Source organism: Chanodichthys erythropterus, chromosome 13, assembly GCF_024489055.1.
Source record: "Chanodichthys erythropterus isolate Z2021 chromosome 13, ASM2448905v1, whole genome shotgun sequence".
In the NCBI taxonomy this organism is placed as follows: Eukaryota; Metazoa; Chordata; class Actinopteri; order Cypriniformes; family Xenocyprididae; genus Chanodichthys; species Chanodichthys erythropterus.
The window spans coordinates 30228147-30252215 of NC_090233.1; the positions used below are offsets into that span (position 1 = coordinate 30228147).

At 37.6% G+C, this 24069-nt stretch overlaps 3 protein-coding genes across 4 annotated transcripts; 1 reads left to right on the forward strand and 2 right to left on the reverse strand.

The window, feature by feature from the left end:
* Positions 1–217: 217 nt before the first annotated feature.
* Positions 218–6085, forward strand: atf5a (activating transcription factor 5a). Its single transcript, XM_067407026.1, has 4 exons — positions 218–428; positions 1950–2195; positions 2531–3743; positions 3922–6085. Exons 2-4 carry the CDS (start codon positions 2054–2056, stop codon positions 4106–4108), a joined length of 1542 nt encoding a protein of 513 aa, XP_067263127.1. The 5' UTR covers positions 218–428; positions 1950–2053; the 3' UTR covers positions 4109–6085.
* Positions 6086–8034: 1949 nt separating this feature from the next.
* stk36 (serine/threonine kinase 36 (fused homolog, Drosophila)) lies at positions 8035–17015 on the reverse strand. Of its 2 annotated transcripts, none has more exons than XM_067407018.1 (20): positions 16545–17015; positions 15963–16103; positions 15540–15617; positions 15056–15186; positions 14662–14911; positions 14369–14462; positions 13989–14155; positions 13542–13711; positions 13073–13214; positions 12841–12960; positions 12574–12750; positions 12260–12351; positions 11984–12047; positions 11735–11845; positions 11491–11565; positions 10574–10691; positions 10358–10484; positions 10050–10224; positions 8591–9871; positions 8035–8314 (listed from the first exon to the last, which is right to left on the reverse strand). In XM_067407018.1, the coding sequence occupies exons 1-20, from the start codon at positions 16629–16631 to the stop codon at positions 8195–8197; spliced, it is 3720 nt and encodes a 1239-aa protein (XP_067263119.1). In that variant the 5' UTR covers positions 16632–17015; the 3' UTR covers positions 8035–8194. The 2 variants fall into 2 exon arrangements, with proteins under 2 accessions (XP_067263119.1, XP_067263118.1); XM_067407017.1 differs by having other exon boundaries at positions 8591–9949.
* A 364-nt stretch (positions 17016–17379) lies between these two features.
* On the reverse strand, positions 17380–23757 carry pou2af2 (POU class 2 homeobox associating factor 2). Its single transcript, XM_067406285.1, has 5 exons — positions 23654–23757; positions 21149–21249; positions 19976–20018; positions 19536–19843; positions 17380–18210 (listed from the first exon to the last, which is right to left on the reverse strand). The coding sequence occupies exons 1-5, from the start codon at positions 23664–23666 to the stop codon at positions 17794–17796; spliced, it is 882 nt and encodes a 293-aa protein (XP_067262386.1). The 5' UTR covers positions 23667–23757; the 3' UTR covers positions 17380–17793.
* Between the last annotated feature and the right edge of the window lie 312 nt (positions 23758–24069).

Genomic DNA, 24069 nt, shown 5'->3' on the forward strand with positions numbered 1-24069 from the left:
ATTACATATTCTTCTCTCATAGCCTCAAATCCATAGTATTTTCAAGTTGAGCGACATGCCAAAGGGATTTTATGTTTTCTCGGAAGTCGTTGCGAAAGTGAGTCCTAAACCTTGTGGGCGTTTTCACCGGCCCAAAGTGTGAAATTTATCTCGACCAATACATCCATAGGGCGGAGGAATCTATAGCACTGGGGGCTGACCGCGTGACGCAGCTGGTTGCTAGGTGTGGGTGACCTGATGCATTGACTCAATTAGCCGATTCTCAGTCATCAACTCCATCACAACAAAGCAAGACCAACAGCACTTCAGTCCTAGACACTCCGGAGGAGACATGGCTTTTTAATTTAGTAGAGTCTTCGATCCTAAAGAAACGCCGTGCTTTGCACTTGCAACGCACCCCAAACCCACAACATTTAAGCAAGAATGGAGTAAGTGCAACTTATTACTTTACTGCTTTTTGTCAGGCATTTGTTGTTTTGTCTCTTGCCTTGTACTTTTTGGGTGTATTGCTTTTGTTTAACTGTTGTTAAGCGTGTTGTCACTTGTAACAGTGCTTCAGACGATGTTTTATACACATTGCTGTCTTATTGGAAAAGTTTCAGAAACTCACTTTGGCTCTTTTAATCGTGGCTACACCGTTTGACAACTTTAGGAATGATCACACAATAGTCAGTTTGACCTATTTAATTAGCATGTTCACATGCTTAATATATTTTGACACACAATCCTTTCTTATACGTACTTTGAAGTGATACTTGTTTGTTGAACAGGTTTTTGTAGAGTGATTATCAGTATGGATTACCTGTCTATTTAAACAATAGTGCTGAGGCAACACCGGTTCTTCTGTCATTATTTCTTAGCAAAAGTTGTTCTTTTGTCCATTTGTGTCATCCGTATCTGCCACATTATTGTATAGTTTCATGTTGCATGCAGCGGATGTTGTTTTTTTTCTCTCTTAGAAATTGCCTTTGAGAAAAAGCATGAGTCGTTTTCAAAGCTTTCACGAAGATTTGCTGTCTTTAGTTTCGCATTACGTCATAGATTGTAACCCACGTGCTGGCCAAGTTCAGACATCCAGTTCAGAGGCGTCTGCACACCGTATGCCATACTGCTGGAGAAAAATTACTTTTAGTACTTGATTGCAAAAGAAAAGACTTTATTTCTGCTGTTTGATATTGCATTCAAAGTTGTCTCTGCTGATTTATTCTGTCAGCATAAAATGTTGTTTTGTGTCTGACCTTTGACTGTAAACAAACTGGACTTCAGTGTAGGTGCAAAGGTTATTAGGGCATTTGGAGGTAACTTAGGATGCATCATACAAACAAAAGGTGGTCCAGATAATAAGCACTAAATATATATAACAACAACAACAACACAAAAACGTTTTAAAAGTTCTTGATATTGTGATTTATTATTGGCATGGTCCAAAATATGATCTGAAGAAGCTTTACATTTGTGTGTGTCTTGTATATTTAGGCTGCTAATAAATTTCCCACAAGTAGAGCATTCGCCTGCTTCTCTAGGATCTCTCGGTAGAACTCCCCTAAGTGGGCACAAGGGACTTTGATGGATGAAAGAGTGGTAGTTTTCTAAATTGGTCCCTCGCTAATCACTAGTGTGATGCTGATGCTGATGTTGTAGGAAAACTGGGGGGGTTATGGTTATTTTACTCAGTTTGCAATGTATCTCTCATTGTTAACTATCTAAAAAAATATGAATTTATGGTCAGTTAAAGATATTTTTAGATATCTTAGAAGAAACAGGACAAGTTTAGAATGAAAAGTCCCACCAACTAGGACATAATGATTTTTTTTCTCTTCTCCATCCTACTTTAGCAACTAAAGAATCATGTTGTTGTGATAGTGTCTTCTCGATACCAGATAGACCGAAACATCCATAGACAGTGCGCTTTAACACACCGTCCCTCTTCATATTTCCCTCTTTTTTAGGTTTCATAATGCACACCCAGCCCTGTTTTCTGTGGCTCAACTCTCAAACTTCACTGTCGTGCACTGTAAGCTTGGACATTTGAATCGTAGGACCAACGGACAGGATGATGACAATGTCAGCACCTATTTGGAAGACTCTACTCGTCTGCCCGGCAGACCCCCTCACTCTCTCTCACCCACAGGCTAACCACAGCCAATCGGAGGGGCGCAGAGGGGAGGGGCCAGAGGAGAACCAGCACTTAATTGGTGAGTTGCAGTGAATACAGTTTTTTATTTTTCCCAGTTTCAGGTGGGCACCGCACTGCAGCACATTTCGTTCTCCTTGAACAGTGAGTAAAACTACCAACGTGGATCTATTTTATATTATTTGTAGATGACGTGCTAGTTCAATGCTGCCTTTCGCATGTTGGATTTAATAAGCGCAATGAGATATGATTTGATTTTTTTTTTTTTTTTTTTTTTTTTTTTTTTAACGGGTTGTTAAAATACTGCCGGTATAGTTGTTTATTTGGTTTAAATGATTGTGCTACATTGGATCTCTAGGCCAGTGATTAACATGTTGAACTCTGTTTTCCCCATAGGTGATGGTCTTAGTGACTGGATGACGGAAGAAGTAGATTTCTCCTCTTACCTCCCAACCCCTCACTCCTCTCCCTCCCCCAATGCATCCCTTCCCCCCTCGCCCCTCCAGCATGACATCCAGGTGCCCTCAGATTTGGAGGTCATGACCTCTCTGCTGCAAGAGGAGCTTGCTCAGCTGGAGGATTACTTCCTGTCTGACCCACTCCCAGAAAAAGCCTCCAAACTGGGCAAATGCGACAAGGGTCCAACGGCAGTTGGTCCACCGTCGTATTACCAGTTGCCCTACGCATCATATTCTACTTCCAACCAATCCGAATCCAGCCCTCTACTTGTTACCCTGGCAACTGGGGAACTTGACTTGCTGAGCTTTTGTGGGGGTCCCATTGGCCGTACCAAGATTCCTAGACATGCCCCTTACAGTTGCAGCCGCCCCAACAGCAACGTCTGCAGCCGCAAGAGAGCTTCCGATGGGGTGAGGGTGGGTGACAGCTACGAGAGTAGCATCTGGAGTTCCAAAGGAAATTCCTCAGGTAACTCAGCTGTTGCGCCTGGTGGGAGCTACAGCTGTGCTGAAGATGAACGGGTGGTAGGCAAAGGCTACTGCCTTGGCAGTGCAGTGGAGATCAGGAGGTGCGCCATTTTACCCAAAGAAGAGAAGAACTGCCGCTACACGGAAGAGGCCGGCGGTGCGAGTAAGGCCGGCGGCGGCGGGTACAACTTTAGCGGACCCGTTCAAATTCCTCACAAGAAAGACGAAATGATGATGTATGGTGTCAGAGAAGTCAATTTAAGTGGCATAGGAGGAAGCGCGGAGATAGAGATGATGGGCGAAGCGAAGAATGGTGCTAGCGACGTGAAGGCCAACATACCCTGGAAGACCGAACCCAATGAAAGCTGTTTCCTCCAAAGTACATCCCAAGAAGAGGCCTACAACAGCTTCCTCGGGGCCATCAATGACCCAGTGAAGGCGGAGAGCGTAGAGATTCACCGGCAACATAACTTCCACTGCAGCTTCCTCGAAGGCCAAGGCCCCGACTGCCTGAGCGGTGACCGCCACGGACCTGAAATGGGGTCCCCGTGTGCCAGAGGAGTCTGTGTGCTGAAAGAAGACCCCTGCATTGTGAAACCAGACCTAGAGGTGCCACTAATCGAAGGGAACCACGGTGAACGCAAACAGAAGAAGAGAGACCAGAACAAGACTGCAGCTCACAGGTAGAGTATTTTCAGAGTCATAATGGTGTCAAATGTATTCTACATGAGTGAACAGAGAAAAGTTGGTGGCTTTTTGAAAATTTTATTATGCTTCAGAATGCAGCATTACAAAGTTGCTGCTTGTGGGATTTGACAGCAAAAGTGTGACAATTTCCTCTGTATTAATCGTTTTGAACAGGTATCGCCAAAGGAAGCGAGCGGAGTTGGACTCGTTGGAGGAACAGCTTCACGGTCTGGAGGGTAGAAACCGTGAGCTACGGGACAAGGCAGAATCGGTGGAACGAGAGATCCAGTACGTGAAAGACCTCCTGATTGAGGTGTACAAGGCCCGCAGCCAACGCCTCAAACAGGAAACCAGCGCCTGACCAAAAGCTCGACCACCTGACTATGGTCCTGCAAGTAGAATTGTTAGCAGTCTGATGGAGATTTGAGTTGGAATGTTTTCTGACTGAATGTTCTTTTTTTAGGATGTGGTGGAGGTTGTACTATTGCACGTTACTCAATCATTTCATTTTCGTTACAAACTGACAAAGTCCATCAACAGCTGCAGCACAGACATCCACGTTCTCAGAAATAACTCCAAATCAGTCAATATGCACTGTGATTATGTCTTCGACGGTAATGACAGCCGTTTTTTTTCTTTTCTCAAGAGTGGCTAAACGACTCATCCTCTCGTTTCCATGAATGAGCTTTAACAACAGAGCATTTACAATTGACAGAAATCGACACCGGATAATGCAAGATAGATTTAAAGGCATCTTCATTTATTTAGAAAAGGCTGTAAGGTAATATCACAAGTTCCGCATATGACCTACATTGATCTTAATTTATACAGAGATTGTTTTTTTTTTTTTTTGTTAAATTTATTTATTATCTGTTTCAACATTTATGGTACTAATGCTAATGCTGTACAATTAGTACAACATTGGTAGTTACTTTTTTCCTTCCATATATTAAATGAGAAATGAGCACTGATATTAAAAGCAATCTGTTTCTTATATATTGAGTTTCAGGGGAAGCACTTCTCAAAACGAATTTCCCTCAGGAATAATGAACCTGAAGATGTGTTTTTGAATTCCCAATTTTAGATTAGTCCTGCAGCTCAGGTATACGATTTATGTCCAAAGTCATGGAGGTATGTCAGTTTGTAACACAATGCTGAAGATACGGCACTGCCTAATAATGTTATGTGTGTGTTGATTTCCTGTATTTTCATTCTTGCATGCAGAAGATTTCATGGCTCTTTACAAAGAATGTTTGTTTTGTTTTGTTTTTTTTGTTCGTTTTTTTTTTTTTTTCTCCGTTTAAATGACATGTTACTGCAAAAGTCTTTCTTGCTTAAGAAGCCCTATTTTATATATTCTCTTGGCTAACACGTTTCATTAGAGATGAATGAGTGGCATTTGATTCACAAACTACTGTTTGGCCCAATGTCTCTGCTGTTATTGCGACTACAATCAGGGTTTGTGATTTTATAAAGCTTGTTTGCTCTAATGTACAAGTGTGTGTTGGGGGACAGAAAGCAAAATCTTTGTAGTGATACAGCTTTTTTTTATAATAACTGAAATGATTGTGGTGGCTTTAGAATTGCAGACTTCCCAGCTTCTTAGCAATATTTCATCAACAATGTAAATGACTCAAGTTATGATTTTTAGCAATTGCGATCATGCACAATCCTTGACAAATGTTATGATGTTATGTTTACAATTTAGTCAATTTCAGGAGTTTATTCTGGTTAACCTGTCTAGTGACTCTGATTTTCTACTTGCTCAAATAGGAGACTTGCATTTATCACAATTACAACAGTAACAAAGAAATCAACTGCAAATCAGGCTTTGATTAGTTACTCTTTATTCTTACTATTTATTTATTTATTTATTTTGAGGGCATTTTTTACCGAACTGTCGTGTGTACCTTAATACTACGTAGCAATATTACAAATATAATTTAATTCCTCTAAATAAGCAACCTAGATACTGAGAGAGCATAGCATATCGACTTCAAATATGCTTTCTTTGGCGGTATACAATCATGTTTATGAAATATAGCTAATTATGCGCTGTGTTGTACGGTCATTTTGTGAAGTTGAGATTTTTTTTTTTTTTTTTTTTTTTTGAACAACCCAAAATTAAGGCACACGATTTCCAAGAGTTTACACCAGCTATAATACTAAGATTAGTCATTTTGTACCAGGCATTTCGATGTATCGTCTCCTATTAATTACTTTGTGTTTCCTGTTATTCCATTGAATTAAAATAAAGTGATTTATGTCAGCAATATTGCATCTTGGCGATGATGGCTTCATGTGAGATTTTTAGAGCTTAATCGGTAGACCTTGAGTTTAACGGATAAACAGAGTTTATCCCTTGTTTGGCCGGGAAATTGTTTACAGCTCTGCAAGCCAAATATGGAGCAGAGCGATTCACTATCCTCACTAATGCACGATGAGGAGGAAAAAGAATCTCAAATGAGCTCATAGACAGTGTCAGTTACGTGTGTGTGTGTGAGAGAGAGAGAGTAAAGGAGAAAAAAAAGAACAGCCTAGTACGATACTAATAGAAACATAGGATGTCTAAAATATTTGTATTTTATTATTATTATTAACAGTAGTGTTCAATCCTGCCTTTTGTTAAGTCTTTTAATAAGTAAACATTAGGAAACATCCACGGTTTTTAAATTAATAATTATGATTTAAAAAAAAAAACAAAAAAAAAAAACACGACGGAACCAGATGTACAAAGAGCAGAAAATAGGGGGGAAATCATATTTTTTCGTCCTGTCAAAAGTCTTATTCCTGTGTAGCGCAATTCATTCATATTTATGACACATCCGTTTTAACGGCTACGGTTCACAGGTTATTTATAGTTTTATGAACACCGATCAGACTTGTTTATTGTTCAATAGGCTGTTTCTCTATATAAAATACTCTTGAACCCAACAGTAGCTATTTGAATTTAGACTTCGTTTATCGTTTTCAAACACTGAGGCGGTAACATCACAAATCATCCGACAGCAACTAAATTAAAGTAGCCTAAACATTAGGCTAAATATTTCTCTCCACGAGTGTTGGGGGGGAAAAGAAGGAAAAAAAGAGGAAGCGAGTGTCACTTTTAGAGTACATTTGACTAATCACACGATAAAAAAAAAAAAAACTAGCCTAAATAAATTGATTCACACTACCTTAATCACATTTTGTTTTTGCAACTGTAGGCCTACTATTCTTTGTAAGTAGCCATCTTTAAAATGACACGCGCATATATATATATATATATATATATATATATATATATATATATATATATATATAGATAGATAGATAGATAGATAGATAGATAGATAGATAGATAGATAGATAGATAGATAGATATTTACATACAACGGATGGGTTAATAAAACAAATCTGCGCGCTTTTTTCACTCTAACAGTGTTCGTTTAGTCTGTTTCACGTCTGTCAAACAACCTGATTTTTCACTGTTAAGTTTTGTATTGGTATGTATCTGGGGAAAAAAAAATATATATATATAGCTATATATATATATATATAGGATAGGTTATATAATTCAGATAAAATCATTCTTCCTAAAAAAAACGCCGTTAATTAAAAGTTGCTGATTTCGGATACACGTCAAAAGGATTTTCTTGTGACAAACACGTCTGAAGAGTGAAAAAGTTTGAACGTCTCAAATAAATCTCAGGTAAAATAGCCATCTTGAAAACAAAACAAAATTTGACAGGGTGAGACGATGTGTCCAGTTAAGAAACAAAACAAAAAAAAAAAAACACTAAAAATCACACATATGACAGACATAATTTTAGGAAAATCTATTTATTTATTCAATGATTTATTTCTTATGAAATCTGGATTTCACAGTATTTTCTCCGTTCAGATTACATTTACATCACACTATATCCTTTAGGAAACACTCTCGATACCGAAATATATATCGAATTTTCCGACATATACAGACAATTAACTATTTGAGCAGTGGTAAATTTAGTTTTGAAATAATAAATACAAGTAAGGCTGCAAATTAGTCACATCCTAAAAACACAAGTGAAGTCTTAATATGAACAGAAAAAAAGACACTCAAGATCGCAACATTTTTACATACAAGTGAATCAATAATGCAAACATTTGCTGAATTAAAATATATATATATATATATATATATATATATATATATATATATATATATATATATATATATATATATATTTGGAATACATCTAAATGTACATTTAAATTCAAGATACAATGTTAATTTGAGGATGTTTTTGGGTTTCTGCCATTTTCCCAAAATACATACATTCAATTTCACTCAAAATCTTTTGATCACAGATCAAATAAATACAGACAAAAAGAAAGCTTTCCCAGCCACAGAAGCAGCCAGCATATTTAGATAATGTGAAATTACATGCTCTCTCTTACACACAAACTATGAGGCTGACATTTATGTTTTTCCTTCAACTGACCCGTCCAACTTGCTGACAAGCCATTGATAATCCCTCTGAAATAAAGAGCTTTGGGATGTGTGACAGAGTTTTCTTCCTGCATCTAGAGACCTCAGAGCCTTGAGGAAGGGAAGGAGAAAATGTGAAAATGACAGTAAGGATTTTTTTCCAACCAGCTTTGTCTGTCTTTCAATTTTTTTGCACAATTGTCAAAATGATGCAATACAGCACAAAATCAGCACTATATCAATTTTGCTTCAGTGTTTAAATACAATTCAACAAGAACTGCACTCTTTGCCCGACTATTACGGGAGTATAATGAATTCCACAACTTTCTTAATTGTCTTGGAGGGTATAAAAATATGTTAGTCAAAACTGATTCACACTGCTCTTACCTGTAGCAATGTGTTTTGTTGGCTAAACACACACAGAGCGGCCACAGCTGCCCGTCGCACTGCATGATGGGAATCATTACAGGCAGTTTGGAGAATCAAGCCTGGAGCATCTACACTGAGAAGTGCTCCATCCCCTCCGCTGAAAGTGGCCAGGTTACCCAAGGCCCCACAGCAGTGCTGTCGAATGACATTATCTGCATCGGACAGCAGAGACACGAGAGGAGGGGCGGCTCCTATGGCGAGCTCCATCCATACGTCTTCCTCACTATGTCTGACGCCTTCCATTGCTGGTGTCCATCTCGATTTGTCTTGTACTGACAAGTTGTTTATGTCAGTTGTATTCTTGATACCTTTACTGGAAATATTTAAATTGTTTTTTCCCATTACACTTAGCCAGTTTCCCACCGCTTTGCAGGCCGTCCTACGAACGGACGAAGCAGGATCGCACAGGCAACCTAACAGGTCCTGGAACAGGTCAAACTTTGACTCACTGATAACCTGCCTAACACCTGCACCCAGGTGGCCCAGCAAGCCACAGCAGGCAGCTCGGATTCCATCATCTCGGTGGTGCAACGCAAGCCGCAGTTGGGTGGATTTGACAGGAACAAAGAAGGAAGACTGATAGGCGAGATGACGTGTTAGTTGGGAGAGAAGGATAAGAAGTTCCACTGCACACCCACAGAGAAGTTCACTTTGTAGCAGCACAGCTAACAGAGAACCTGCTGTTCTGACCTCTTCTGGTGACGATCGAATTTTAACCGTGGAGACCTTGGGGTGATCGCCACTTCTCCTTAACTCCTCCAGACTGTCTATAAGCCAGCTGATGCTGCACCCTTGCTGAGCTGAGAGATCTTGGAGACGTCCTGCAGAGCTGCCATGGATCTCCAAACTGTCCATGAGCTCCTCTATACAACCGCTCTGCTGCTCCATTTTATCTCTTAGATGTTCCATGGTTTTCTGTGGATACATTTTGGTTTTTGGTTGCACCTCTCTGAACTTTTCGGTCCTGCTTTTGGATTGAGCCTTGAGGGAATTATTTTTTTCTTTAGATGCATCTACATATCCTTTGAGCCGCTCTAACCTCTTCTTCAAATTGATGTCACCTTTGATATGATCTATCTTGGTTTTCTTTGCAATTCTATTGCTCTTAAATTGCTCCACTCCATTCCCGAAGTGGTTAAGTTGATTCTGAGCGTGGTCTGCTCCATTGTCTGGGCTTTCTGTGCTGTAAGGGAGGAAAGCGCAGGCCTGGGCAGCACTGATAAGACATGGAGCGGTGTGCTGTGGGTCAGATAGCAGTAGACGATTCAGAAGACACAGTGGAAGCTCCACCAGGGCAACTGGAAGAGTTTGAATCATCTGAACAAAAAGACAAGTCAGCAGAAAAATAAAAAAAAGACAAAAATTGCATTTCCAACATCTGCCATCTGAAAATACTGGAGTATTTTTTAAACCATACCTGCACTAGTCCGGCCACGATATTTGAGCTTTGATACGAACGGAGAACAGACAGAAAGTTTTCTAAGGGTAACTCCAGAGAGAAGGGGATGCAGAGAAGATGACAGCTCATCACTGATAGGCTGTTTATTTCTGAGTCACCCCAGAAAAGACCATGCTCTAGCAATGCAGCGCTGCTGTGAAGTATAAAATGAGAAATTTACTGTGGACCACTGAGAGATGCACTTCAAATAAACACTAACATAAAAAAGAATTGTGTAACAACTGTCTGACACCATATAAGACTTTAAGATGATGTTTGATGCTCACCAACTGGTGGTGAGAAGGTGGCTGAGGGCAGAGGAGCAGTTTGTGGAGATATCTGACAGGAGAGCCACACAGCTGTATGGATCGCTGGAGAAAACCAATAAAGCGAGAGAGAGGAACACATACAGACCTGTGAGAAAAACAGAGACAAATGTATGTTATTAAATTACAGGTATATTAAAGACAGAAATAAGTGAATGTTCTCTTGGTGTTCAGTACCATTAGGAGAGAATTGGCATCTCTGAGATGTTGTGTTTTCCAGTGTGGTGTTCACTTTAGCCCACAAGCAGGGCCAAAGCGCTGAGTCCTGAAAGTCGAGCAGTGAGCTGCCTTCACTCTTTCATCAGTGAAGGAAAAAGTAAATAATGGTGATTAGACATCATCCTGTATTTTGTAAATGCATATTATTGATCATGATCCATGTATGTTTCATTTTTCTTTTTTAATTTTGACCTTGCAAGTTGCAACTTTTAATTCAAATCTCATAACTCAATTTTCTAGTGAAACGACTTCTCTGTGGTGACGTATGCCCCTCCACAATCATAATAAAATGCCTGTGTCTCAAAATCCAAAAAATAATCGATGAAGAGAACCATGTGCCCTCCTACCTACATTTTTTCTTTTTCTTTAATCCACTGCACTCGGATGTATGTCACAATATGGAAGAAAAGATTTGTCCCTTCTTCCATTTTATTGACTTTAATATGACCAATAGAAATTGTTTTAGTGATACAGAATATTTTTTGTATTTAAGTGTCCCAAAAACAATATGCCAAACTAATAAAAATTCAATGATCATTATGTTGCAACAATACAAAAGTAAGACAATATGCAATATTAATACTTACCAATGACAATCACATTTTGTAATTTTATATTATATTTATGTAATATGTAATATTATATAATATGTGTAAATAAGACTAATTAAAACAGTGAATGCAGTAGTTCCTTTATCTGTAAATACCATTGTTGTGTGCTGCTCTCAAGAGACTTCAAATGGTGCAATTTATTGTATATTAAACACTAAAAAAATATTAAACAATTGAAAACCAATTATTCAGTCAAACCGATTATTGTTCTATCTCTAATTAACACAGCACAGATTTCAGGGGAATTAATCTGAGAGGAATTACCTCAGATAGTCTGTGGAGAATCAGTGACAGAAGGCCATCACACATGCCCCAACCTGCAGGTAAGGGGTTATGTGCCTATACGAAAAAAAAAGAGAGAGCAAACAGATGGTGGGAGGGGGAGAGGAAAAGAAAGAGAGAAAGAGAAAGAGTTGGGAATGACTACACTGGATTTCATCACATCAATGACATTAATTACTCCAAACAGAGTTAACCCTTATTCACAGTATAAATAATGGAACTGTACCTCTGCTGTGTCTGTCAAAATATTCCCCAAAAAGCTTGTAAGCCTTTCCATACCAACATTCACAGATATACCGCGGTGAGTGAACAAGGTTAAGACTGCTGTTGCCAAAAGCTGTAGGAGAGACAACAAAATCACAAGAGTAATGCAAATGAAACCAGACATCCTACAATTATTGTACTTAAATTTTTCCACATTAAAAGTGCATTTGACACAAACTAGGGAGAAAATCTTTCAGATAAAGACACTTACTGCTGAATGCTTTTGGTCACGACAGAGTAACGCCGATATAAACAGCTGACAGAGATCCTCAGCTCTGATGAGGGAAAATATTTTTCATAAAATAACACTAAGATTAAAATTTCACTAAAAGCCCAGAAGCAACTGAGATAACAACAGCCTAACAAAGTGTTCTGCAATTAACACTGAATATTCTTTGATTTTAAAATAGGAACAATAGATTTACTGAAGTAAAAACAATTTCTGTACTGTAGTGGTGTACATTAAAAACAATTCATAAATCCATACCTCCTGCCCTTTATCTCCCAGCCTGGGCTCTTTTCCAGGTACATTATTAGCACACTCATCAGTTCTCCTAACATTATCTCACCCTGGGATTCCTTTAGCAAATAACAATCAGTCAAAAATAAAGTATGATCTCCCACAGATTTAATGAAACTATTTAAAAAGAAAACAACCTCAATTAAATGTACATTTTCAGTTTACAATTATTTTAAAATATATATAATTTTTAAAAATATTATTAAATTATATGTTTAAAATAATAATCAGATGAATATTTTTGTGAAGTCTTAGTCTCCTCCTGTCATCTTATGTCTGACCTGCATTAGTTCTGGAATGTTCAGGATGTCCTCGATCAGACTGAACAGTAGATGAGGCAGTTCCAACTCCTTTTCCACAGTTTCAACATCCCCAGACTGACAGCTCTGAACAATGTTCCTGAGGATCTTCAGTGGCTGTAGAATTGAAGAGGCCTCTTCACCTTTCCTGACCAATAGCTGGAGAGATCAACGAGTCTTTAACATGCTAAATCACACTCACTTACCCAGTTCAAATAGCTGCTCTTGTGACATTTAACAGAACAATACCTGGTTTTTGGCTGAGAGCAGCTTGGCTTTTAACCTCTGAAGGATGGAAATGTTCACAGGGACCTGATCACTTAATTCAATCAGTTGTTGCCACTCATAATCACTGTCGATATCTTGTTCCTGCATTAAGAAGAGATTTAGTGGGAAAAAAAAAACATGTCTGACAGATCTGACATTAGTGGTTTGCTACAAATAAATCCACAATGTAATTTTAAATGATTAAAATAACAACCTCACTGTCCATCCTGACAGAAGCCAGATTGGTCTGCGCATGTCCAGGGTGTTTCAAAACTTGCCTGGGTCCCACCTCTACCGAAGGGAACTCCCTCTCGTAGTCTCTACTGATCTGGCCTTTATGTGGAGCTGAGCGCACCCTAAAAATGAAAGGGAACATGGGAAAGAGGACCATTTAGAGTCCGTGATTTTATGTTGGCCTGTCTACAGGATATATTTATATTTGACATGATGCATTTACAATTGTTTTTAGGTTTTAAAAAATCTGATTTCTCACCATATATTTTACCCTTGGTTTAAACAGGCTTTTTGACTATTTCAGTTCTTTACATTTGGATTTATAATATATTCATTCCTTCACGCTGGTCAAAATATCAATTTCAGTGTCACAGCAGCATTGTTAATATGCCCTTTTTTAAGTTGAGGCCCGCAGGTTTTCAAATTCAAATTCTAGATGGAAATACTACCTGGTAACACTGTTGTCATTTGCTTGATGCTGATTGGTTCCTGGCTGAGATGAATTTTGATACACTGAAAAGGTGTTGCCCAATGAGTGGCCAGTGGTGGGGGCTCCTCCAGCAGAAGCTGTCTTACAGCGCGTCTGACTGGCGCGGGCTGCGCTTCCACTCACAATCTCCTAGTAAAACAACACCAAACACAATTCTATTATTTCACTTCCACAGAAATGGATACTTTGAAAGCTCTTCTCAGCTGATTCCACATTTTCTCCATATTCCATACCAATGTAAACAGTCAACAATAGCAATCGTTTACATTACAAAAAGTTCATCTTACAGCAAAAATAAAATAAATCAGACATGAAGACTAAAAAACAGATGCATAATCTCTTAATACATAAAATGAAGAAAGACAAACTACTTTGTTTATGCCTGCTGTTGTTAGCATGAGTTTACCCGTCTGTTGGTCTTCTCTTTCTCTCGAAGCTCTCTAGCTTTGCGCAGTAGTTTGCCCTCTCCACTGCGTGCTGTTGTCTTCTCTGCAGCCTGCTGGTGTTTCAGGGCCTGTAGGTCTGGGCTGGGTGGGACTGTGAGGGGGTTGCTCGAACCCTCATCTGACACCACTGTTAAAGCAAAGAGCAGCACAAGGCACCATTTTAGATAGACAATATCAGATGTTGGATTGATTTAGATTATGTAAAAAGTGTGTAAAACATATATTTTTATTATAATATATATTATTACAATTAAATATTTTTGAATGATTTCAGCTTGCAGATATGTGTACATAGAAAATACAATTTCACAGGACGATAAAACTATTAAGTAGTCCTCACTTAAAACTCCATCTGCAACAAAAGGGTGATGAAGCAGGTCAGGCCATGACAGCCTCTTCTCTGGGTCTTTCATCAACAACCCCTTCAGAAAACTCTAAATTAAGAGAACCCACAGATTTAAAGTGAACTGAAGTGAAGGATTTTAAATTCTGTATTAATGTTACCACTACCAGTGCACGCTGGCATAAAGTAACACTTTTTTGGATCTGTGTCAAACACTAAATCAAAATCAGACTAATTTGCTTTAAAAGTCAGAGTCAGAGGGTTTCACGTGGGAAGTAACTACTCCATACCAAGCAGTCTTGACTCATGTTCTCTGGCCATTTGACTGGATCTCTCACTATAAGCTGCACCAGCTGAAAGATGGAGTTGGTGTAGAACGGAGGCGCCCCCGTGTGGAGCTCATAGAGGATGCAGCCCAGAGACCAAAGGTCAGCTGAGTGGTCATAAGGTTTCTCTTCCACTAATTCTGGAGACATGTAGAGCGGCGTCCCCTTAATAGAGGTCAACACCAAGGTGGACACACTCATGGCACGAGCAAATCTATGAAGAGTCAAGAGAATATGACACCATTATGCTATTAGAGATCACTTTATAAATATGTGTGCGTGTGTGTGTGTATGTATATAAAGGTACAGTTACTAAAGTAGTTTGAACTTTGTACTTGCACCAATTGGCAACACCAACCCAAAGTCACAGAGCTTTACTATTCCTCCTTTTCCCAGCAGGATGTTTTGTGGTTTCATGTCACGGTGCAAAATGCGATGGGAGTGCAGATAATACAGGGCAGAAACAAGCTGGCAGGCTATTTCACACACCTACATGAGAAGTAAGATAACAGGTTAGCAGGTGAGTGTGTTTCAGTTAAGAGGTCTGAGCAGCAGTAAATTCAGCACATATCAGATCAAACAAATAAAAGTGATCAACTATATGATGAACTGTATGCATTTTCCAAAAATACATCTACCTTTGGCTAAATGGTATGATATTTATTTTTATTTTGTATGGCATATTTTAAGTTTTATATGCATAAAAAATAAATTCTAGAAAGATATAAAATGCAAACCAGGTCTTAGATAGTTCTAGTTTCATACACCTACATTCGTTATCTTGGAATGGTACAAATCTAATTCGTTGAGTTGTCTGTAAAACAGTGTGACCACTGATGTACCTGATTTTCAGGTAAACTCCCATCATCCTCCAGGATTTGAAACAGCTCACCCTCTGCATACTCTGTCACCACCACCACCTGCCAGAGGAATACATGCTCTAATTATTCCTCTGACACAAATTCAGTCCTGTTTTTTTTTTTTTTTTTTTTTTAAACTGTTCTCACTGAGAATTTTTTCAGTTACACATTTTATGGGACGATCAAAGTCACAAGCTTTTGTACCTACGCCAGTATCCTAACGTCTAAACATATTCTACATTTTGCCAACGAAAACTAGAAATTTGAATGTTAAAATTGTGAACCCTGGGAGCTATGTTTCATTCAGTAAGCCGTTATACTGGAAGCACCAGGTTATACTGTAGGAACAGAGATGGAACAGTGGAAAATGTAACATGACTTGGGAGTAGGCTGTGACAATCATACCTCCCTCTCCGTCTCAAAGCTGTCTAAAAGCAGCACTATGTTGGGATGCTTAAGCCCCCTCATGATGTCAATCTCTCTTTTCAAACTGCGCAGATCCTTCTCTGAGCGCCCAACTTTGGGTATGAACTTCAGAGCCACGACCTAGAAAATAAAGTGATGTTACTCAGACAGAGAGGGATTCTGTCTTTAATAAAGTCAGTTTCTTTTATAATTGTTATTTTCTTTGTATTTAATGACTTGGGTGTAAGGGTCGTGAATGTGGGACTAATATGACATGCTTTTTGATGAAAGAAAAAAATAAAATTAGCACAAACAATTATGAAAACATCCAAATTATATCACAATTTGCTGTAATGTAGACAGAATAAAAAGTGACCAGCAAATTAATTGGCTGACTGATGTTCTCTACACAGTTTTGTTTTTTTCCCCATTGTTCAAACTGATTTTTAATTTATATGGAGGAAATGCTGTGTTATAATATGTTTAGAAAAAAATGACCTCATAAAGGTGTCCCTGAAAATCAATCCCATTGGTCAAATAAAATGTGCATTTCTGACACCGCGGTGAACATGCAGTGCTCACCTGGCCGCTAAACTTCCTGCGGCCTTTGTACACTCGACCGAATGACCCTTCCCCGATAACCTCCAAAATATGATACTGATCCATCATCAGCGATGAAGCCTTTACCCAGAGGAAGAGTCCAGTGACTTTTCAGCTAAGCTAGTAAAAACCCACTACACAGTGAACGCACGTAAGCATATCATTTAGGCAGTTTTCTCCTCATGGCTTGTTTTGCAATTGAAAAGTAGGAGGAAAGCAAGACAGACTTAGGCGAAACGGACAAACTAGGCTAAGCTAACGTTAGTGCACGGCTTTTATTAGATGGACTTTATCATTTGATCCTTACGGCAACTGCAAAGCAACGTCTACTTATAGATTCATACTCCCGTGAATGATGTTGACTTTAAAACTAGTACAAGTAACTGTAATCAAAAAATGGTATCTGAAAAGAAATACGGTAACATAATAAATGTAGAGCAAACTTCCGAAAGTTTGACGTGCGCCGCTCTCCAGTGGAACAAAAACAAAAAGCGCCTAGCAACGTGGTGGCTCACAAACAGAAGCCCTTATAAAAGTTACTGCAAATGTAAATAACTTATTTTGTCTAGCATGTTTTTGAATATACATTCATATTCTGTATATTAGTTGGATAGTTTAATTGCTTGATAAATGCCTGACTTATAAAAGATAAGTTGACCGAAGTAAGAGAAATTTGAACAGGCGATGTGTGTCACTCCTGTCACTAAGGGGGCCTTAACATAACAACGCAATAGCGTCCTAACAACAGGACTCATGTCGAGAGGTAGCAGCTCTTCTGTTCTATTCTATAAAGATAACACACTTTCTTTTAGCCAAAACATGTTTATTTTTTATATATTGGCATTCCTGACAAAAGTCCAACATTGTTGTCTTAAAGTGTTCTTTGGTATTATTCGCTAGTTATATTCTGGACTTTTCGTTTGAGGATTGATGTTACAATTAAAAATGTATGAAAGAGGGAAAAAAGCGAGCATTGCTTCTAATTAATTCTAGAACGCTTGGACATGTAAAATGCATAATGAAAACCTGAATTAACTAAACTATCAGCACATATTTTTGTTGTATCCTTACGCAATATCAACAGTTTCAAAATTGTGTTGTATCGTGATCAGCATTTCTTGAGGAGGTCATCTTTATGATGGACGTATATAATCTCCTTCTGTATAAGAATAGAGAGGCTGTGTAATTGAGAATGTTTAGTCCACAGTGTTCGTATTGTCATTTAAGCCTCTTAAAAAGCCCTCCTAGTCTCATAGGACAACCAGGAGCCAGTTCCATCATCTTTAGCCCAGGATGTAGTGTCACTGAGAGACACCACTCCACCACTAGCCTCCTCTGAGGTGACGGCTGTCATCTTCACCACAGCCAGATCTCCAGGTGTCACCATGTACTGTGGGCAGGAGTAGCTGGAGGCAGAGGTGTAGGATGCTGCTGGGTACGGGACATCTTCCAGGGGTTGTAGAGTATAAGGCTGAGAGCTGGGTGGGATGGAGCTCCCGCTGCGCCCCGAGGATAGACGGTATGGAGAGGATCCGCCAGAGTCCGGCCCTCCCAGAGATGGTGAGTCTGCCACGGGGGCTGGACCCTCAGGACATATGACTTCTGACTGACTGACTGGGTCCTCTGACGGCTGATCCCAAGGGTCTCTCTGTAGCATAGAGAAATAATAAAAATTATGAATTTTATTTATAACGCGCTTTTCATATTCCCACAGTGCTACAAAAACAGGAAATGGAGATAAAATAGAGAAATACAGACATAATACAATACAATAAATACAGTAAAATGAACAATAAATAATGCAACACCCTATTGAAAAAACAATATTGCTTATTAATTTTTTCATTAATATAGTTAGAAAATGGGACAATGACAAGACACTTGTTTTTTTGTATATTAATCTTTCAATTTCTATATTCATTTTTGTGTGACAAAAATGTCAAGGTGATATCGTAACGAAGAAGAAAAGAGTAATTAAAAAATGAAATACATGAAAAGAAAAACCTAAGTGGTTTGGCATCTTTTTTTTTATTTTTTATTTTTTTGACAAAACAAAAATGCATCAAATTTTGTATTAATATTTGAAAAACCGTTTATCCACAAAATCATGTGGTGCAACCTTTTTTTAAATTCTGTCTTTTTATGACAAGGCAATGATTATGTCAGGTTGTACAATACTGTTTGAAAGTCTGTGAGATATTATAATGTTTTGAAAGAAGTCTCTTATTCTCACCAAGGCTGCATTTATTTGTAAAATACAGTATAATCTGTAATATTGTGAAATATTATTAAAATATCTGTCTTCTATTGTAATATCTTCTAAAATGTATTTCTGTGATGGCAAAGCTGAATTTTCAGCATCATAACTCCAGACTTCAGAGTCACATGATCCTTCAGAAATCATTCTAATAAGCTGATTTGCTGCTCAAGAAACATTTCTTATTGTTATCAATCTTGAAATTTTGGAAATTGTGACACATTTTATTCCAGAATTCTTTGATTAACAGAATGTTAAATTTTTTATTTTTTATTTTTTTTAAATGTTAAAATGTGTTTACTGCTACTTTTTGTCAATTTAATGTATCCTTGCTGAATAAATGTGTTATTATTTTTTTAATCTTACTAATTTCAAACTTCACCCAAAATGTATGATATTTATAAATGATATTTAGAAAATCAATGATATTTGTTTAAAAAAAATAGCTTGATAATAATCTTTTTGCGTTTTACTTGATGGACATTTTTAGAGTTATTGAATTAAAACCTTTCTTGAAAATGCTATAATGTTTTTTTTTTATTTTATTTTTTATTTTTTAAAAACCATATGAAACATACATGAACGCAAAAAGCACATTTCTAAGAATCTAACCATTGTGTTCTTATCCAAATTAGTAAAATTTGTGTTTTTCTTTATCATGGACACACTTTTACATCATTGACCCAAATAATATAATTTGTAAGAAGTGTGAATACCAAGAGCAAGTGTGACGATGACTCTCCAGACAGGGCTGGTAGTAGTGTTGGTAGTGTAGACGGTGGAAACAGTGACCCTCCGCTGGTGGTATAAGACGTTGGCCCTCTGTAATCTCCATATGAATCAGGAGAGTAGTAGCTGTCAATAAAGGAAGGGTAAGTGGAGGGGTGGTCGTACGAAAAGGCCTTGCTTCCCAGTGCTGAAGAGTAAGTGTCTGGTGATGAGTACTGCTTCATGGGATGGCAGAGCTCTGAGTCTGGGAGAAAGGATCTTCGCATACTGTAGTAACCAGGAAGCACGTGTGACCCTGCAAGAGGAAGCAGGAAATTCAGTTAACTCCCTGATTCAAGATGAATTAGCCTCTCACTGAGCACACCTGTTAGATCTGAACATATCTAATTAGATCTAGCTGTGTATAAGCTTTACCAGACGGACTCACCGGGCATTGGCACAAAAGCTGGCTGAGAGGTACTGCTGCTTGTCTGAAAACCAAAAAAAGTCATTGTCATTGACATAACACAGTGTGTCTATGTGTGTGTTTCTCATAAACTTCACTTAAGAAGACAGCGTGTAATAAAAACACATGAATCCCCCCTACAATGTAGAGGCGAAGGGAAGCAAAGAACCCCCAGTGGGCTGCTTTGTATTTTGCTTGACTTGCTGCCAGTGAGAATATGGAGAAAAAGACAGGAAGGCTCAAGTTTTAGTGCTTGTTCTGTTGAAAGCCAGGCAAATCATGTGGGAGGATATTTGAATATGATTTGCCAGTGTCACATCAGTGCTCCCCCCCACCCTCGCTCCATGTGTACACTTGCCTCTGGTGGAGTGTGTATTCTTCTCATGAGATTTTGCCACAAGGATCTAAAGAAATCATTGGATGACTGGGAACATATCCCAGTTGACTCTTAAGACTTGCCGGAGAAGACACAATGGAATTAAGTTCATTTGTTTAGTAGATATCGTTCTTTGTTAGAGACTTGCAGTCGATACATTGCCATACATAGAGGCACTTTTTAATTACATTCTGGAAAGGGAATTCTTATAGTAGTTAACTATTTATTTCTAAAATGATTTTATGAGTGCTTTTTGTTTATCTTGTAGAATGGGTATGTCTTTGCCAGACCATTGTTCAGATATAAGTTGGCCAACCACCCCATCTGAGGAATTTGCATGAACCGACTGGTCCATTAGTTTCAGTAAAGGACACAAAACAAAACAAAAGCAGACAACAACTTGCAGCAGGAGTTCACAAGCACTGTCTGTTCTTTTGTATTTTGTTAGCAAATCCCTCAGTGATGACCTCGGTTAAGGCTTGGGTTTAACCGTCTACTGATAACAATGCCTGTCTGTCCCCTTTCAGGAAGGTAGATCTGATTTTGGCAGGTGTGCCTGATATTTATCTCTTAAAAGTAACAAGGACATTATGCTCTGAATACTGTTGCTGTGTGAGAGATATCTTAACTTTATACTTTTGTTTGTTTGTATATTGTGAGTGTAAATTTCTTTGATTCAGAAACTATCAACTGTAGAGACACTTATGGATATGGGATGATCAAGATAATATTTAAGAACATCAGACAACAAGACAATGTGAAAATGATGGCTAACTTACGCTGAATCGGGGTGCATTTGTTTGTCGTAATCGCTTCTCTGCAAGAAGATCTTTGACCGTGTGCTTGACTCTGACACCTTGATATACTCTCTTGGAATACTCTGTGGGGAAAAAGAAATATTTTTTACAGTGTTTCATGTCTTTTTCCAAATAAATATCTGACTGGTTAATCTCTGGTCAAATATTTCTGCTTAATCTGATGTTTCTAGAGTAACCCGTCAGAATAAATGTAAAAAATGAATTGACTACATGTATTTTTATGACCTTATATAATATTGAAATGCAAATAAAGTATGTTTCCAAAATTTTGCACATGGATAGTGACTTTACACTTCAAGCAGTGACTTTACAGTTCAACAAAGGAACCATAACCTAACAGTGATCATTTATTAAAAAAAATAAAAAATTACATTATCATATGATAATGAAACTTATAGTTATTTTTCAGCCTGTAAACACTGGGAAATTGCACAAAAGATACTTAACGCAACCTTATTGTGGCTGCAGAAAAATATTTATATTATTTTATCAATAGATACAATGCTTCTTTTTTATCACAAAACAAGACTTGGTAATATCCACACTATTGTGTTAGACTATTGTTGCTTTGTTGTGGATATTAACAAGTCTTTTTTCACATGGGCATCTATTGATGAAATAAACCACAAATAGACATATAATAATAAAATACATTCTGCATTCACAATAAGGTTGCTTTAAGTGTTCACAGTGTTCACAGGTTTTAAAATAGTCTCACAGCCATATGATAATGTAGATTTTTTTTTTTTTTTTTTTTTTTTTTTGCAGACAAAAAAAAAAAAAAAAAGCTGTTTATTTATACCATTCACAGGTGGTACTTGACCATATATGCAACATCTAAACATCTATAGGGAACCCCAGTAAGTCTTATTCAAGAAGAACCTGCTGCTTGGAACCTCCGACCTATGTCTTCAGTAAGCAAACTTAATTAACTCTTTATTCAACACTTAAAAAATAAATAAATAAAAAAAAAATGTTTTTTTTATTATTTCAATTTTAAAATAGTTTTTATAAGTTGGACTAACCCTGAATTGGATTGTGAATGAAAGCTGGCAGGTTTTATTGCTAAGCAAGTTTTTAAATAAAATATTCAAATAAGATCTATAAAATGTGTTAAATGTGAACTTGACTGTGTTTTATACAGTATGCATTTCTTCTAAACAAGTCCCTACTTGTGGTATTACTAGTTAAGAAATTGATCCATCATGGCCTCATGTTTTCCTTTGTTGATGAAGGTTGGCATGCTTTAGGAGTGGAAACAGAATTGTGAGTAAAATAGATTTTATGTGCTAATTCTTGTCAATAATTTAAACAGAATATTAACATTATGTTGGAATTCATCTCCTAGTGACTGGAGATACAACTCTATTCAAACACTACCCAGTAATGGTCTTCAGTTTCAATAGAAAACAACAAAATTAAACTTTGCAGGTCTTTGAGAACTTCCAGCTGTAAATCTTTGTTTAACTGAGAATGCATTAACCATTCTGTACACCCATGCCTGAGGAAAAATCATTACAAAATACATAGTGTTAAACAAACAATTTAACATGTTAGGCTTTTAGATCACAATGTTTCAAATTTAGATCCTTAGGCAAACAGCTGTTTTCTCTTTTAGGAGTGGAATTTCTCCTTGGTTGTCTTGTGTTCCAATACGGCCAATATCAGTTTTCAGTGCTCATATCTGGTCTTTCTCTCTCTGACACACACACACACCTGTCTCACCTGTGGTCTAGGGTGTGCACGCACAGTCATTTAGCCTGATGTCACAATCCACCCGTTAACAGTCATAAATGGCAGTACATGACATAAAGAGAAAAGAGGGGTCTTAATGTTTTCCTGGGTTTAATTGAAGATATAGGACTACATTTAGGTAGCCTATATTTACTACACTCTTTGTCTTCACTTTTGAGATAACAGGCACATTTAATGTAGCCTATTGCACAAATTCTTAGAAAAATAAATAATTCAGAGTGCCAAAAGCCCAGGTGAGGTGCATTTTGTTGTTTACTTCCCATTTCTGTCAGCTTTTAAGAAGTAATTACTTTTACCACAATTAGAATCCGTATTTCAAAGCATTTTATTTTCACATGTGAGTTGCTATACAGATTTTAAAAAGTATAGGCTATTTAAAGTAACTTTTAATTGATGTATTTTTTTTTACGTTCTATAACAGGGCCAAGATAGGTTCTTTTAATAAATTACATTTACTTTGCAGCAAGTGACACGTTCTTTCTCACAATTAGATTTTGGTAGGTAGCCTAGATATATTTAGATGAAAAGAGCGAACAAATGTTATGTTATACAATTTTCGACATACATTTGTAACACAACAACGGTGTTTATAAATTACGAATACTTACGTGAGCACATTTAATGTAAATGTAGTCTACAGCCTTAATACGTTATAAATGAAACCTCGAATAAAATGTATAAAATACTAAAATACTTTTCACAAACTCTCACCTGTCTCCATCATAATTTTAGCCGAGCGTTGCCAGTTTTCTCAGGTCTTCAATTTTGATTCCTATTCCAGCAGAACTCATACCACGTTCATTATATCAAAGGAAGAGAGAAGATTTAAAAACGTAAGTAGTCATATGTAGCTTATGGTCAGCTCGCGCACCTCTATTCATACCCTTCACATGGTTTCGCTTGTGAAGCCTTCATCATTTGGTTAAATGCAAATAACTGGCTTGGAGACGTTTCTTAATAATTTGCATCTACTGTAGATCAGAGTACACTATTAAGGCTGCACTGTTGAAAAATGGAGAGAGTGACAGCCTTAAAAGCTGAATATGATAGCGAGGGAAAAAAAGAGGAAAACGTAATTTTCCTTACAGTAGCTACTTATAACACAGAAGATGGAGACAATAGAATAT